The 18,220-nt window shown below is 30.0% G+C and overlaps 1 protein-coding gene across 1 annotated transcript; it reads right to left on the bottom strand.

The window, feature by feature from the left end:
• Window positions 1-12,068: 12,068 nt before the first annotated feature.
• Window positions 12,069-15,244, bottom strand: LOC139892613 (uncharacterized). The gene is made up of 4 exons (XM_071875722.1): window positions 15,053-15,244; window positions 14,221-14,343; window positions 13,132-13,297; window positions 12,069-12,405 (listed from the first exon to the last, which is right to left on the bottom strand). The coding sequence occupies exons 2-4, from the start codon at window positions 14,322-14,324 to the stop codon at window positions 12,373-12,375; spliced, it is 303 nt and encodes a 100-aa protein (XP_071731823.1). The 5' UTR covers window positions 14,325-14,343; window positions 15,053-15,244; the 3' UTR covers window positions 12,069-12,372.
• Window positions 15,245-18,220: the final 2,976 nt, after the last annotated feature.

Genomic DNA, 18,220 nt, shown 5'->3' with positions numbered 1-18,220 from the left:
TTCAGGAAATTACCTGCTTATCATTTTTAGTCTAAGACACGTCTTGCTGCATTGATTACATGAATAGTGTATAGACAAAAATTCATATCTTAGCATATCTGCTAAATCATATCTTATCGTATCTATTACTTTAAACTTTGCCTGACATATCTCGCAAAGTCCTCCGTAATCTACGAAATCTTTTGATCTATATATATATATATATATATATATATATATATATATATATATATATATATATATATATATATATATATATATATATATATATATATATATATATATATATTCTATGTAATTAGAATACCATCCGTTAGCCAAAATCATTTCATATCGGAAAAAAATCCTTTATCCAATCGTATGAAATGGAATTCGTCATCAGTTCAAGTCACTCGGATTCCGAAATGGAATCCCATTCAAGCTCCGAAAGCAGTGTGACCGGAATAGATCAACCAATCAGTCATCACCTATTCTGGATAAATTAGGGATGGGTTCGTAGCCTCCTCAATCATTGGAGACAAGAAGAAGTGATCCCTTCCATCCACCACATTGCCCTCTTGACGAAGAACCTGAAGCACTTACCGGCGAACCTGTCCGAAACACCATTTTCTCGCTCATTTCTAGAGTATCTCGTCACGATTATATATTACATCAAATTTTAGATTTTATTTATCCGCTCGTCCGAACCGACAATCACCCCGGTGTAATAGAAGAAGTCAACGAGCTTCGCGCTCGGGTAGTGGCTTTGAAGAATATGGTGCAGAGATTACAAACACCAGCAGCAGCATCAGCAGCATCAGCAGCATAACCAGTACCACCATCATCAACGCCAACAGTACCATTACCACCTCTAACCACAACCGCATCGTAAACCTCAACTTCACAATCTGTCCCACGAGCATCAACGTCATACGCACCATAGATACCAAGGAGTACCAACAACAATAACTGACGAAGTATTAATTCATAACTTCATTGGAGAAACATTCCGCGACGATTATGTAATCTCTAAAGTCTTAGAGATTATCTAATCTTGCCCTAACCATAAATCAGTTAAGCTAACCAAAATGATAGAAGGAAGAGTAGAAACCCTGACAAAAATGGTGTGTGATTAACAAGCTAAACTTGCTTTACCAACAGCATCAACAGTACCGTCAGCGTTACCAGCATCGTCAGTACAGTCAACATCCGAATCAATAACACCGATAACATCACAAACTCCGTCAGTTCAAGAATCACTATGGACATCATTACGAATCAATAACGTGTATATTGTATCAACGAGTTATGAAGAATTAACTCATTCCCTCTGAATAAATTATATGTATATTATATATTATATATATATATATATATATATATATATATATATATATATATATATATATATATATATATATATATATATATATATATATATATATATATATTTTGAAATAAATCTTTCTGTGCTAAGCTATTGTGTGTGAATCTTAACTACTCGGTTAATTCATATTACAAATATGCAATAATGTACGTCCTTCGACCGCAACTTAACCAGTGTTAACTACAATCTCTGTCTCAATTCAACAAATTCCAATTCATAATAAATCAAGTATATATTTGATTTTACACTTTCATCATCGATGTACCCGAAACTTTTCAGATAACATCATTCGTACTTTGCGAAATTCACAAGAATTCCACGAACCGAACATCATACATCAACAAATAACGAAGTATTGATTCATAATTTCAATGTTATTAAAGAAATACTGCGTAAAAGTTATGTACTTTTTAAAGCCTTTAGGGATTATTCAATTCTTGTTTCAACCGTAAATCAAATGAGTTTAATTTAACATTAACTCATTAAATCTATGTTACATCTGAAGAAAATATACATATATATATTTTCATAAAGACTGTAATAAAAATTTTTTGTACAAAATATTAATTGTGAATTTTTTTTTTAACGGGTAGGTAATACCCGAGAGATATATAAATTCACAAGTAATATGTTACATTCTTCGAATCTGATTCAGCAAATCATCCATTATACTCCCTACTTTCACAACAATATACAATCTTTTATAGAAATCAAAACAACCATACTCATTCAAAATTTAATTACATATTCTGATTTTGAAATCTCAAAATTCAACTTGAGATATGACCAAAATTATCACTCTTAGATCCTTACATCTTTCACAAGCTATATTTTGACTTCAAAACTGTGTTAGAACATCAAATGTATGTTAACGATTACAATCTGTGTTCAAACCCTTCGAAAATTTCTGAAGACACTTTGAATGATGAGCAATCGAGATGATGATCCAACCACATGTTACCCACAGTTATGTACCCGAAAAACTCTTGAAACCAAAGTAAAAGTTTAAACAACGTATCCGCGTCAGATTCTTTGGCATTTATTAGCAAAAATAACTTTGCGACTCCTATTTAAAGTAGCCAGTTTTGTCACAGCTCCAGCAAGTCAACTTCAACTTTTCAGTCAGACTAACCTTATTATAACCTTGAGATATACACCTTCGTTACCAGGGAACCTTTTACATTCCACCATATTATTAGCAGATGTACCAACAACTTCATTACCCTTTGAATTTAGCCTCTCCAAAAAGTCATTATAATTATTCATTGAAACTCCATCATTTACTCATTCGCATCTTGTAATGAGAATTGCCATACGAATCATTGGGAATTAGCAATCAGTATTTTAAAATCTCGCAGGATGTTTACGCCAACAGTTATATGTGTATATATAACGTCTATCTTCTGGACTTAATTTGAATGTGAAGTTTCTGAAAAACACTCCGAACTACGAATTGGTTCTCTGAAAATGGAAAAAAAAAAATGCTGATGAAGCAGCAAAAACTATAAGCGACTTTAAACGGTAAAAGCTGGATGATAATGATGAAGTGTGTTGGCAAAGAACAGAAAAAGAGAAGTTTTGGAACTGGAAAATGGTTTGAGCAAAGTAGGAAGGAGGCTGTGGACAAATTACAAAGACTGAACCTGACTTCAAAGGATCCAAATGATTCAGTACCTGCTGAAGTCATTAACGAATACCTTGCTCCTGACTCTAAACCCCTGCGGACAATATTCTTCATCATCCTCTGATATTAGAAATTCTAAAATATCATCATATCTTTCATTATAAATATCCTCCATATTTCTGAAGATATTTTCTTAATTTTTCTTATTTGAAATCATTTACCTCTTCGCGCTATTTGTATTACATCATAAAAGAAACTATTTTAGTTTCAAAATTCTGAAACATTCAAGTTTAAAATAGGAATATTTTGAAGTAATGTTGGGAACTGAAGCATGAATTAGTATAATATAATGACACTTGATCAATGTGATTATATTACAGTAAGTCATGCTGAGTTTCTAAATGGAACGTGAAGATTCACAGATCATAACATTATCATGTGCCATGTTATACGACTCTTGTATTCTATTTAACCTCTAAAATATCAAGAAAATATTTCTTGATGATTCGGCCTTTTCCAAGGTATTCTAGTAATTTGACAAGTCAAGATCGTGCCATCACAATTTCCTTCCTAGAACATTAACAATGTTCATTCCGAAATTCATATCTGTGAATTCTGGACCATTACAAGCGGTGCTTAATCGCAAGAAGAAGAAACGAAAGGACAAAACTCCGAAATAGAAATTGGGGTATAAATTGCAGCAAATAAAAGAGAGCATTAACTGTGAATGATAATGATTATAGAAGACAGAAGCAGAGACTTTGAAATATAAGGGAACATATAAAGCCCAATGACAAACCAGAAATTATAAACCATATATATCGATGCATATAAAGACACGGGAGAACTAGAAACACTATAAACCCAAGAGTATAGTAGAAGTAAATAGATTCTTCCGGCGGTAGATGAAAAAGAAGAATGACCGATATGAAAGTTAGAAGTATATCGAGAATCAGAACTGGATGGAGCATATTGATGAATACTTTAAAATATGAGTTGAGGGGGAAAGAATAGAAGGTGATGAAACATGACTAGGAACTTAGAAATCAACAGAGTTAACTCACACAATGGCGGAACAATGAATCAAACCCTCTAGTGAATAGGTTAAGTTTTTTTTTTTTGATTAATTTAGTCAAACCACAACTAAATCAAGTGTGATTAGATCAACACCTAGAGCTATTATTCACCACCTGGGTGATTTGGACTGAGAGAGAATCGGAGGAGCTCACTAGATCTGAGTGTGTGTAACAAATGAGAGGCTTAACCTAAAATGAAGAACATAAGACTTTATATACCCCTGCTGTTGACTCACCCATACGATTCATTCATTACACGTACGAATTGGCTTCATCAGCCGTACGGGTGATCACTCACTCGTGTCTTCTCATTTAGGTTGTAATTGTGACTTAGCTCAGCATCAACCGTGCGTATGAGCCTGTCAGCCGTACTAGTGAGGCTTCACTCGTACGTCTGACTAAGTCTAACATAGTCAAACATCTAAATCTCGTTCCTGCAGTTCCTGTAACCACATACAAACACGGATAGGATAATAACGAGCAATCATGGTGGCCTATAAACTGATGTACCTGCAATGGACGTGGGTAGATGTCTAAGGACTTGCATAAAATGCATCAACAGAAGGTGTGAGTTGTAAGGAAACGAATGAGGTGAATTTATAAGAAAATCTCCGACAGAACAATTAAAATGGACGATCGCATTTAAAGCGGATCCTAATTCCCTTGTTTACCGGAGAGTCAAATCTTATTAAGAAGATTTTCTTCAAATCTCTTGAAATCTGGGAATCAATCATATCTACGTCAAATGATAAGATGAATCTACACTTACTCATTTCACTCTTCAATGTTAGCTTCATTCGTACTCTTCATATAAATGGATTGTTTATCCAAATTATTCGCTGATGATAAAACTCTAATTTTCAGCCCGTATGCATCATGAAAACATACTTATTATCATTCACGACCTTTCCACTCAAATTTCGGGACGAAATTTCTTTAACGGGTAGGTACTGTGACAACCCGGAAATTTCCAACCAAATTTAAACTTTAATCTTTATATGTTTCCGACACGATAAGCAATATTTGTTAAGTTAAATTTCAAGAATTTTAAACTATGTTCATACATTCATTCAACCTCGACCAAGTTCCAACGATTCACGAACCATTAAACGAATATGATTATATATGTATATGTGTATATATATTATAACTTGAAACGTAAACAAAATATTAGATTAAATACTTTATATGATTGTATCTGTTTCAAAATATTTATCAATGGAATTAGAAGATAAGATCAAATGATTAAATTATCAGATATATTGAATTATGATTACAAGTCTCTGTTGAAAGGCCCGCGTTGATTTGAGAAATCTTTCCATTTTAACAATATTCAGAAAATGGTAAAGTGATTTATAAATAAGAACAAATTGTCAATCATTGAGAACTAGACAAAGGATAGTGGAAGATTGAATCTCATAAAGACTCGATTGATCTATTTAGTTTCAAACGTACAAAAACGTTTTCAGTTTAAAAAGAACTTTATTATTAAAACGTATATAACTTTTATAAATATCTAGAACCACTTTTAACAACTCATTACTTAACTAGTATGATAAAGATAACGATATTTATATTTTATTTTATTAAATATATATAACGATTTAAATTAATATTATATATATTTATACGCGTATTATACGTACATAGTTTTATACTTTTACTATACTTAAACTTTACCTTTACTTTACCTTTACTTTACTTTAACTTTAATAATTCACTTTAATAATTCATACTTTAATAATTCACTTTAATAATTCATACCTTAATAATTCACTTTAATAATTCATACTTTAATAATTCACTTTAATAATTCATACTTTAATAATTCACTTTAATAATTCATACTTTAATAATTCACTTTAATAATTCAAAAATCTATTATAAATAGAATTCAATAGGTTTCATTATTTCATAGAAACTTGAAAATATTTTTCTCTAAACTCTCTCAATCGATTTACATATATATATTTACTCCGTATTATTTCAAGATATTATTAGTATACATAAAATATTACGACGGAGTGCTGTCCGAGTGATTTCGAAATTGTTTTTCGAGTAGGATAGGATTAAGGAAATTATGGGTTATAGCTATGGAGGTGATTGAGTATGGTTCATGGGTATGCTCGTGAGGTCAATATAGTGTTTATCATTTCCGTTGCGTCTACGTACCTTTCCTGCAATATTGAATCTCAATATTGATACGTGAGTACTCATAATTTAACTTTTACATACTAATAGTGTATCCCTGACTAGTGCTCGAGTATTTAGGATTATGCATGCTTGTACTTTTGATATTGCCCTTAGACAGGTTAGGTTGAATCTTGAATTAGTTACACTTGCGGTTGAGATAAGGTATAAGATATGCATGTCCTTGGAAAGCTAGCGAAAAATTAAGGACTTTTCCTTTAGATATCGAATGGTTTCGATGAACGGATTAGAAGTTATAATCAATTGAATTTTCTATATTTTTATTAAAAATGATTATTATTATCGTCGTTTTTATCGTCGTTCTAGTTTTATCTTATTATTATCATTATTATTATCTTTATCAATAAAATGGATTTATCATTAAAAATTATTATTTTTTTATTATTACTATCGTTATTATCGTTAAAGTTATAATTAGTATTATTATTATTATCCAATTATTATTATTATTATTATTATTATTATTATTATTATTATTATTATTATTATTATTATTATTATTATTATTATTATCATTATTAATATATATATCATTATTTAAAAATGGTTATTGTTATTGTTATTATTATTATTACTATATTATCATTAAGATAATTATTAGTATTATCGTTAATAATGTTATAGTAACTATCATTATTAATATTAGTGTAATTAAAACAAATATTTGTAACACCTAATTATTTTGATTACTATTATTATCATTATTATGAACACGATATAAAAGACGATTAAAAGCTATTAAACGAAACGATTAGGAAATAATGAGTAAGAGTATCATGATGAAATTAAAATATTATAAGATATTGATTTAGATAAAATTATCATTCTTATTATTTTTATCATTACTATTATTATTAAAAATATCGTTAGTATTAAAACTATCATTTTAACAAAAATTATCATTTTAATAGAAATGTCATTGTTACTTTAAAATATCATTATTATTATTATTTTAAATAGAATTATTATTTTAAAGATAATATTAAAAATTATCGTAAATATTAAAGTTATCATAATTAGAATTATCGTTTTATCATAATGTCATCTTAGTAATTATAAATATTGATATTTTTATAATAATAATTATTATTACAAAATAATACAACTTTTACTTACTATCATTATAGATATTATTTTATCAAATAAATATGTGATACAAACATATTTTACTACGTGTAATAACTTACTTTAATAATACCTATCATATTATCTTTATGATATTGAATGAACCCTATAAAGTTTATTACTTAATATATATAAAAGTATATTATATTATATAAATTTAATATAAAATTTTATTTATTAATAAATAAATTATATTATTTACTCTAATAAATCTTTTAAAAATATTTAAAAATATAAAACGACGATATTTAAACTATATATTAATCATGTATAGATTTTTGGAAATTATTTTGAGTCAAATTTACTTTTGTTGACTTTTGCATATTAGTCTCGAGCATTAGGATTGTGGTACACTATGACTTGGCCTAATTTGTCAGACAAATATTGACCAACACATAATTATATATAATTAATTTAGGTTCGTGAATCCGAGGCCAACCTTGCACTTGTTCAATGACGTTATATGTATTTTTACTACGAAATACAGTATGTGAGTTCATTTTCTCCCTTTTACTCTTTACGTTTTTAGGCTAAGAATACATGCAAATGCTTTATTAACTGTTTTACAATATTTATATGCGTGAGTTTCATTAATCCCTTTTTAAATGCTTTTGCAATATATATTTTTGGGACTGAGAATACATGCGATGTTTTTTATAACTGTTTTACGAAATAGACACAAGTAATTGAACTACATTATATGGTTGAATGATCGAAATCGAATATGCCCCTTTTTATTAAAGTCTGGTAATCTAAGAATTAGGGAACAGACACCCTAATTGACGCGAATCCTAAAGATAGATCTATTGGGCCTAACAAACCCCATCCAAAGTACCGGATGCTTTAGTACTTCGAAATTTATATCATGTCCGAAGGAGGATCCCGGAATGATAGGGGATATTCTTATATGTATCTAGTTAATGTCGGTTACCAGGTGTTCACCATATGAATGATTATTTTTGTCTCTATGCATGGGACGTATATTTATGAGAACTGAAAATGAAATTCTTGTGGTTTATTAAAATGATGGAAATAAATGATTATGATAAACTAATGAACTCACCATCCTTTTGGTTGACACTTTAAAGCATGTTTATTTTCAGGTGTTAAAGAAATCTTCCGCTGTGCATTTGCTCATTTTAAAGATATTACTTGGAATCTTTCATAGCATATTTCGAAGAACGTTGCATTCGAGTCATTGAGTTCATCAAAGATTATTATTAAATCAATTTATAGTTGGATAGTGGATATTATGAAATGGTATGCATGCCTGTCAATTTTCGATGTAAAGAAATTTTGTCTTTTAAAAACGAATGCAATGTTTGTAAAATGTATCATATAGAGGTCAAATACCTCGCAATGTAATCAACTATTGTGAATCGTTTATAATGTATATGAACGGGTCATTTCACGATGAGTCCCTGAGGGGGGGGGTGAATGTAACACCCTAGGCAAATCCCACATCGCCTACGGACATGAGTGATCATGGGATTATAAGGTAATACTTACGCTTAAATGACACAACGCGTTTTGGGACCACAGGTTGAGCAGATGTTCGAGTACGCTGCAGTTAATCGTGCTCGGGCGAGAGCACTACCAGGATGGGTGACCTCCTGGGAAAGTGCTTCTCGTGTGTGGTCGCCAAGAAAAAGCCGTGCGCCTGCGGGCAAAGCGGACAATATTGTGGTCATGTTAAGCTGGGGTGTTACACAAATCTATACTACCGCTTATATACAAGCCTACATGGTCACACAAAATGAGCACTTAGATATCCGGTTATATGTATATATTGTATGTACATATTTATAATCACCAAATAGAAAAAAATGATATGGGACGTTATTAACTAGTTGAGTTAATTATTTATTAATTAATAAATATGAATAATTAATTATTAAATATTAATCACTAATTATAATTAATTGTTAATTATTAATTAGAAATTTAGACCAAGTCATACTATTTTGAATAGTTTAAAAGAAATTTTTGAGGTTAAGTTATTAAAGATATTCATTTTATATATATATATATATATATATATATATATATATATATATATATATATATATATATATATATATATATATATATATATATATATATATAACCTAAACCTAAATAATATATAAAAACGTGTTGTTTTCTCTCGGATGGAAATAGCCCCACAAAAACATATACGACACAATTGAACCATTAAAAAGTTGGTTGTGTGATTTTGTGGTCTTGCCACAAGAATAACAAAAGAGATTGCCGCAAAAGCAAATTAAAAAGGGGGGTCTTCTTTCGTTTTGGTACAACAACACAACAACAATGTTTGTCCATTTGACTTTGCTCAAAGTATAAACTAAAAGGTGTTTGGTTTATATCTATGCAGAGAACGAACAATTTGTTATTGGTTTTATAAACAAAATATATAAAATGGTTTTCTTTAAATCTTGTTTCTAACGAATACAAACACAAGCTGTGTGTCTGATGATTCTGATTTGGTGATTCAAGATCTAGCAGTCTCCGGTATTTGTTTGACGTGCTCTGTGGACTATTATTAGAGGTGTTCTACTTTGGACACTCGTCTCAATCTACTCATGACTATCGCTCGTTAAAGGTATATCTGAACTCTACTTTGTGAATTTACTATTTGACAATTATTAATGGTGTAATTGGATCTTGTTGATAAATGTTAATCATGTGAAAGTTTATATTAAAATAAATGATGTTTATTTTAATGTTAATAAAGATGTTTATTAATGAATGAAAATATATTTATTTTAATTGTTCCGTTGCGTTTAAAAGTTTAAAAGTACACACGATTTTCCATCAGTGGTATCAGAGCTCAGATGAGCTCTGATACCACTGATGGAAAATCGTGTGTACATTTAAATCAGATTAGCGCAGCAGATGGTTAAAATAATAATATTCTATTATTTTATAAAACAATTACAAGATTTAATTATTATATATTTAATAAACATGCACACGATTATAACGTCCCATTAGATCCAGTTACACCACTAATAATTGTCAAGAATATAAAATCACAAGAGGAGTTAACGATATACCTTTGCGAATTCATGTCCACCTGTTGGTTGAAACGAAATGCCTTGTTGGAGAGAAACCTATGATCAAAAGTATGATTATCTCTTTGGATAGTCCGCTACACTTTCAAGCAACGTCAATGGATGCTAGTCCAAACTCAAATAACTTATTATAATAATAAAATTATTATAATAAAACAATAAAAGAATACTCGTTGTTTCGTTCGAGTAAAAATAAAACTCCGAAGCCTTTTTAAAACTAAAAGAAACTTGATGTTTCTTTTATCTTTGTAGTGCATCGACCAAAAAGGAGTTTGAGATTTAGTTATCATTTTTTTTTGTTTTGCATTCGACTAACTAGCCTTAAGTCCAAAAAAAAAATGAAATATATAATCCGGAGTAAAAGGTTGAACTGACCTCAAAAATTCGTTTGCTGACCATGTCCAAAAATTGTGAGAATAAATTTCATAATTAAAATATTTGACCCCAAGGCAAATAAATAACACTATATCTTTCAAACAAATTTGGTTTTCAACTCTATTGCGATTTTGTACGTAGACAACAAGCTAAAACCGAATTAATATTTTATTAATTAATGAATTAAACAATTAATTAATTAATTAAATCAAAGAAGTTAAATTGTTCGTTACTTGAATAATATATATACAACATATATATATGTATATATGTATGTATATATATATATATATATATATATATATATATATATATATATATATATAATTCATTAATTATATATATTATTCATTAAGTAATTATATATATATATATATATATATATATATATATATATATATATATTTATTTATTTATTTATTTATTTATTTATTTATTTATTTATTTAACGTCTAGGTGTATATATATATATGACTCTGAAGGCTCAAATGAATTTTGCCATATAGATATATGTTGTATCTTGCACATTAATTCTACATTTATAACTTGAAGGGCTTACTACCTTGGTTCTATTTTTATTGTCTTGTAACAAACTTTGTTGAATTCAAGAAATGCTGATTAAATATCAATTTTGTTCTTATACTCCTTATTTATTATATGGTAGATTTAACTAAAATATCTTATGAATAAATGATTGATAAAAAACAACAACAAAACTCAATCTTACATGTGGGGTATGAGAGAAATGAAATGTAGACAATCCCTCGTATATCCTAAAATAAAGAGAAGTCATTTTTTCACCCTTAGTGGAACACTCTAAAGAGTAGAGAAAGTGTTACCTATCTCTGTTCGACGGATAAACATATTGCTTCCAAGAGGACCCCCGGCCAATATCTAGGAAATTTTTTTAAAAAATTAAATAAAAAATCAACAAGACGCCATGAAAATGATAAAATCAAATTTTTATGGGCTTTAAATCCTGCCTTAAATTCAAATTTAGACGCTAAGCAACAGTCACGTCGTTAATAAATCGACGCTTGCTATTGACTCAAATATTAGAGCTGAATGATAGTAGTATTCTGTGATAAATATGTGTAAATTGGAAAATGCGGCAATTTTAATAGTTAGTACATACCCCGTAATTTATAAAACAAATAAAATTAATAATGGGAGTAATTGAATAGTGACTAGTTTATATCCCGCGAAATTCGCGGGGCTATAAAAATAAAATTTTTATTATAAATCTTCTTTTATAAATTCTGAACATCATCAAACATAAAAAGAAATTTTCACTATAAAGAAAAGACAACTCTTAAATTACATGTCTTGAACATATACAAGAAGTTGTTTATCCTTTTAAAAGATGTAACTTTTCTTTTTCCATTTTAGTTGTTCACCAGAAGGTGTATCCATAAAACGAAAACTCGGCAACCGCATTCCCTTGTTGCAACAATGCTCGTACAAGAGGCACCAAATTACTGTCTACTTTGAAGGTTAATACTTCAGTTCAGAGGACCAACTTCATTTCAATGGTTGAGAAATATGCAACCATGCCTACACAAAAAGCAAGACGTGAAATTAGTCGACAACCAATTGACAGATATTTGGTAAAGAGTATATCGTTATTACCATACCTTAGTCAGGTACAAGTTTCTTTATGCCACTTTCTTAATTGAAATATACATATTCATTTAGTACGGAAACCATATAAAAACTCAATAATGTGCACAAATTCTAAGAAGTTATACCTAGTACTTAATATAATACAACCTGGAACAATAAAAGGAATACACCCAAATGTAAAAAACATTCATCAAATTCGATGCACTCAGTATGTGCATTATTGTTAGCTCCATCCGTGTAAACCTTACCTCCATTGTCATTAATAATATTCAAATCTCATACATAGAGACTAATAGATAGGATTTTGATGGTTAAAATGATACCTTTATGATATAGGCAACAATAGTTTAGACTTTTAACATCTTAATAAACATAAGCATGAACTAATAAACTAATCAATTTATATCTGCAATCTTAAGCAATCATGAAAAGAAAATGGTCAAAACTAATAATAACATGTGGTTTAATAATATCTATGTAGCAATAAGCATGTGTTAAACATGATTACAATATCTATTACATAATCATAAGCATGCCTGAGAATTTGTTATACCCAAATAGATAGGCAACAATATCTTGTTAATATGCAGACCAGTTTTCTAACCTCTCCATTTTGACACCTGTAGTGGGGTGTGTCAGAAATAAAGAAACGTGTACCTTCATTTTTGTATTGGAATCGTGAGTAAATATAATGGAAAGAGAACCAGGCCAGGTGGTAGCTACAACAGCAATGGCGGTTGGTTTCACCAAACCCATTTTAGCAGCACGAACGGCTGTGGTGGCAGCATGGCCTCCTCTTGTATCGATCAACTCTTGGCATAAACTTTCACATAAAAAATAGAACATAAAGTGAATAGTCATATCAATTTTGACATGATATTAGTAAGTTCAAGAATAAACTTGAAAGAAACCTATAAAACATGTCTATCATAGAAGATACCTCAGAGAACTTGTATCCAAATCGCGGGTTATAAACATATTTTGGCTCACCAAAATTGAACCTACCTCACCTGTTTTGACTCAGATAAAACTTACACCGATTTCCGTTGATTTTATTTTGGCTCACTAACTCATTACCCAACTTGAGTGACAAACCCATTTGTTACCTCTAAGTCTAACAGTTTAACATTCTAACAATACAAATAAAACCAACGATTTTAGACTGCTTACCTCACAAAAATCATCCCGCGAACCATTAGTTCTATAAATACAAAATTCACTGAAAAACCCTAGTTAGTAACAACGTATAAACAAACAAAACGATTACATATGTCAGCAACCATTAAACCAATTATTGTAAAATAAGAAGCAAGTCAAAAGAGTACAAAAGTCGGTTACTTTGTACCTATAAGTAAATATAAACATATAAAATAATAACCTTATAATCACAACTGCGAGAGCGATAAAATTTACATTGGATCCTTTATGTTCAGTTATATAATCTAGCATTCAAAGATAATGCCCCACACCAGTTATACTTCACATGTTTGGTATTGACTGAGTTCATTATACTCATAACACAATAAAAGTTGTTAGATTAGTTGTAATTATCTAATAGTAAGTAGTGTTAAAACGTTTATGCCCGTAAGTAGTGTTAAAACCCATTACCCGTGTCTTTCTTTATCCTAAAAAACCCCATTACCAAGCCCATTCAGTTGCCAGATTTAGAGACTACAACAATAAATTTACATTCATGTATAGTTCATTTTATGGACAACTTGAGAAACCATAAGAATATATGCTCACCTAATTGTATATAGAGTAATATACATCAATGCTTCAAAATCCAGCTTCAATAGAGAAAGATTGTCTTCCTGTTTCTGAACCAAGAAAGACATGCTCCAAACCATACAAATGCTACATAAATAGCTGCAAACAAAATATGTCAAGTACCTTTTATAATAACATCAATGAAAAAACACATACAAACAGTTACTTTTTACATCATTACTAATAAAGACTCACTTCCATTTATCGACCCGATACGTTAGTTCCATAATATAGTTTCTTCAAAACATCAATTATATCATAATATCACATTTCATTATAGTTGCTTAGATCGAACATTTAAACAAAAAACGGTAATCAAGAAGCACAAAATGTGTACATTACTAATAATTGACGAAAAACCAATAATTAACATATTATTAGCAAGAGTAATCTATATAATCAATAATTAATAGAAAATTTTTGATAAAAATAATTAACTTGATCTGAAATATTACCAATAAAATACTGAAAAATATACTGTTTTGAGTACAGTTCTTCGATAGTACAGAAGATCAGCGGAGATCTCATAAATTTATCAACGTTGACTTCGACATAAAAGGGAGATCTTCGTTATTTCATAACAACAGTGGAGTTCATCGGCCGAGCGAAGATCTGGCTATAATTTTTAAAAAAACCCTAATCAAATCAAATTCAAAATAAACCCTAATCCTTACTTAAAAATCGTATATTTTTTAGATAGCTTCGCATGATTTGATGAACCCTAAACAAAATATGAACCATCTGAATCGATTATAGAAGTGGTGATTTGATTTAACATGGATGAAGGATAGATTAGAAAAGTACATACCAATTACAAACCAAATTATGATTCAAAATCTTGTTAAAGACGTCGAACAAATTGGTTGCTTGATGAAGGAGTTGATCAAATTGGTTGCTTGATGAAGAATTCAATCTGCATCTAAACTCTGATAACCCTAAGTTTAATTATCAGAATTCGGCGATTGATTATGGTTTAAGTTCCATTCCTGAAAATAATGGAATGGACTACCTTGACCCCCTTTTTTTTTTTTTTTAGCAATGGAAGAGTGTGGGGTAGTATAGACAATAAACAATTAGGAAGAGAAGAGAGACAATTGTTACTTAATCAATGTAATTAAGGGTTAAGATTGAAAGTTGTTAATGCATCTAAGGGTCACTATTTAAACAACTAAGCCTTTTTAATAAATGATTAGGTAAAATAGATATTGTTATTATATGTAAAAAAAAAATATAGGATAATATAGAAGATAGATTGAGAAAGTAATATTTAATAAATCTACTTGACAATTCGACATGATCTATTTGAAAGATGATAATGATTGGTATATCACTTCTTACCAGTGTTGCAAAAGTCGGCCGACTCGTCGTTTTTAGGCATGACCGACGCGTCGTTGCTAAAAAGTCGGTCAAAGGTAAAAAGTCGGTCAAAGTCGGTCAAATTCGGAAAAAGTCGGTCAAAGTCGGTCAGAGTCGGTCAAAGTCGGTAAAAGTCAGTCAAAGTCGGTCAAAATTTTTAATTTTTTTTTGTAATATTGTTAATAATTATTAATTGTTCATGTTTATTGTAAATATAGTTTATATTTAAAGTTTTGATCTATATAATATTATATATAAATATATATATTTAATAAAATTATTTTAAAAAGTCAACGTTAGTCAACGCCCGTTGCGTCGCCGTTACAGAGATCATTTAAGTTTCGCTAATCGTTTAAAGTCAATTGTGGTTATTCAACTTCGACTAATAAAACGATCCCAAATATTTTTCATTACTATAATCTCTACATAAATTCTTAATACTTTTTACTACCAAGTCTTATTTAATTATTTTTTTTGAACTACTGAAATTTTATTAAAAATAACTAGTAAAAGCTAGAAAAAAATTCAAACGCCAACCGTGGGACTCAAACCCACAAAGTCTTATTTAATTAATTAATATTAAGTTATATATAATTGGGGAAATATGGTTGTTTATACTTGTTTCAATTAATCGAAGTCCCGCTTGGGGGCAATAGGTTACAAGAATCAACGGCGATAGGTTGAAATATAGTAAACTTGATCGATTTTGGCCTCGAAAATTTTTTAGCATCATGGGTTGGTCTGTCAGCTAGTACACTTGATTGGAAACATTCCGACCATTGCCCTATCCTTTTAAAAGAAACTAACACTGACTTCGGTCTAAAACCGGTGCGTGTTTTTAACTCCTGGTTCGAATCTGATGGAAGTGTTGAGATTTAATATGCTTGGTCATCAGCTACACGGAACTCGCGCCCTGATTGTGTCCTTAGTGACAAACTAAAAAATGTGAAAGTTGCCATAAAAGTGAATGCAATCCAAAGTTTAACAAATTAAATACCGAGATCTCGACTTTACATAAAGAGGTTGCTAAGTGGTATTCCCTAATAGTTTCCAGGGATCTTAATGATACCGAAATATCTACTTGGTTTGAAACTGAGAAAAAATGGCTTCAAAAAGATAAGGAATTGACATATATTCTCAAACAGAAATCGCGTATTAAATGCCCAGTGTAGGGGGATGAAAATAGTAAATATTTTTCATACCGTCATTAAGAGGCGTCTGAAACAATACAACATCCGAGGTATTAACATTAAAGGAATATGGAATGAAAGCCCTAAACTGATCAAAGACGAGGTAATTTATTTCAAAAATAGATTCAGCTCAACGTTTCTTAAAAAAAGCAAAATTCGCAGGTCAAAATTAGGGTCTCATAGCTATTTTATTAAAGTTTTCATCATCCATTCCACTTTACATCAAGCATTTGAAGATTGGATCAAGATCTTGAGCTTATTCTTCATCATCTTCATCTTCTTCATTTAGCACTTTTGTAATTTCTTAAGTTTGGTACAATCTACTCTTGTGTATTGCTTAATCATGTTTAGATTTACTTTATTTGCTTGTATTGATCTAGTTCTAGCCATGATTGGCTAGATTTTATTATGTACACTTGTTATTGAAGCTTGATAGCTAAGGGTTGTTCATATTGATGTTGATGATTGTGTTTAGATGAATCTTTTAGCTTGATGATTGTGATTTGTCATTAAAATTAGTCAAAAGATCCTTTGCTATGATTGTTTTGGACTTTACTTTGATTATATGAGTTGTGTAGCTTTCAAAGGGATTTGATTATTGAAGCAATTTGTACTTCAACACTTAGGTGATCTAGACAATCAAATTTGGGCTTTCAAGGGATTGGGGTCTTGATTTGGATTGGTTTTCAATTGGTCCTTAGTCAACATAGTGAAATTTGGTTTTCTTAAGGGATTTTGATTACCAAAGGGTCTTAGGGGACTTTAACATAGGCTAAGTACTTGTGATAATTGCATGATTCAACTAAGATCAATTAGTATAAGCTTATGGGAATTTGCAAGTATTGATTTCATCACAATAACATCTAGTAGGGATACTAGTCTAATGTTTGAGCACAATTAGACCTTAAGTGAACAAAAGAACAACCCGAATGCTTGAAGTGGATTAAGCAAGTGTACATGCCTTTAATATTGATATTTACTTAATCATTCTTAGTTCTTAGTTTAAATTACAATAGTTTTCTTAATATCTAAAATTCAAACCCCCTATCAAACAAACCTTAGGATCAAGCTTATCACACAAACTTATAAAGATCAAGTTTGCAATGTTGATAAAATTTTTGGAACAATATCTAGCCATTACATTAATACAAATTATAAGCATTTAAATGGCTAGAGCTTGTAAAATATGGAAAAGTAAAGTCTTTTCTTTGTTATCTCAAAACTAGGGAAGTAAAGTCTTCCCTTTGTATTGTAATTGCAACTCTCAAGTGGGAGTAAACTCTCCTACTTTCAAAATATTTTTGTGCTTTAAATGATGAAATCAAAAGAAAAATCGAAACTTTTGCATGGAAGTTAAAGTCTTCCATGTTGTGCACCAAAACCAAGTATTTAAAGCTTTATGCTTTAGCACTTCCGGATGACTCAAGTCC

This window comes from Rutidosis leptorrhynchoides, chromosome 2, assembly GCF_046630445.1.
Source record: "Rutidosis leptorrhynchoides isolate AG116_Rl617_1_P2 chromosome 2, CSIRO_AGI_Rlap_v1, whole genome shotgun sequence".
NCBI lineage: Eukaryota > Viridiplantae > Streptophyta > Magnoliopsida > Asterales > Asteraceae > Rutidosis > Rutidosis leptorrhynchoides.
The sequence above is the reverse complement of the archived record's forward strand: the minus strand, read 5'-3'. Positions and strand labels throughout refer to the sequence as shown.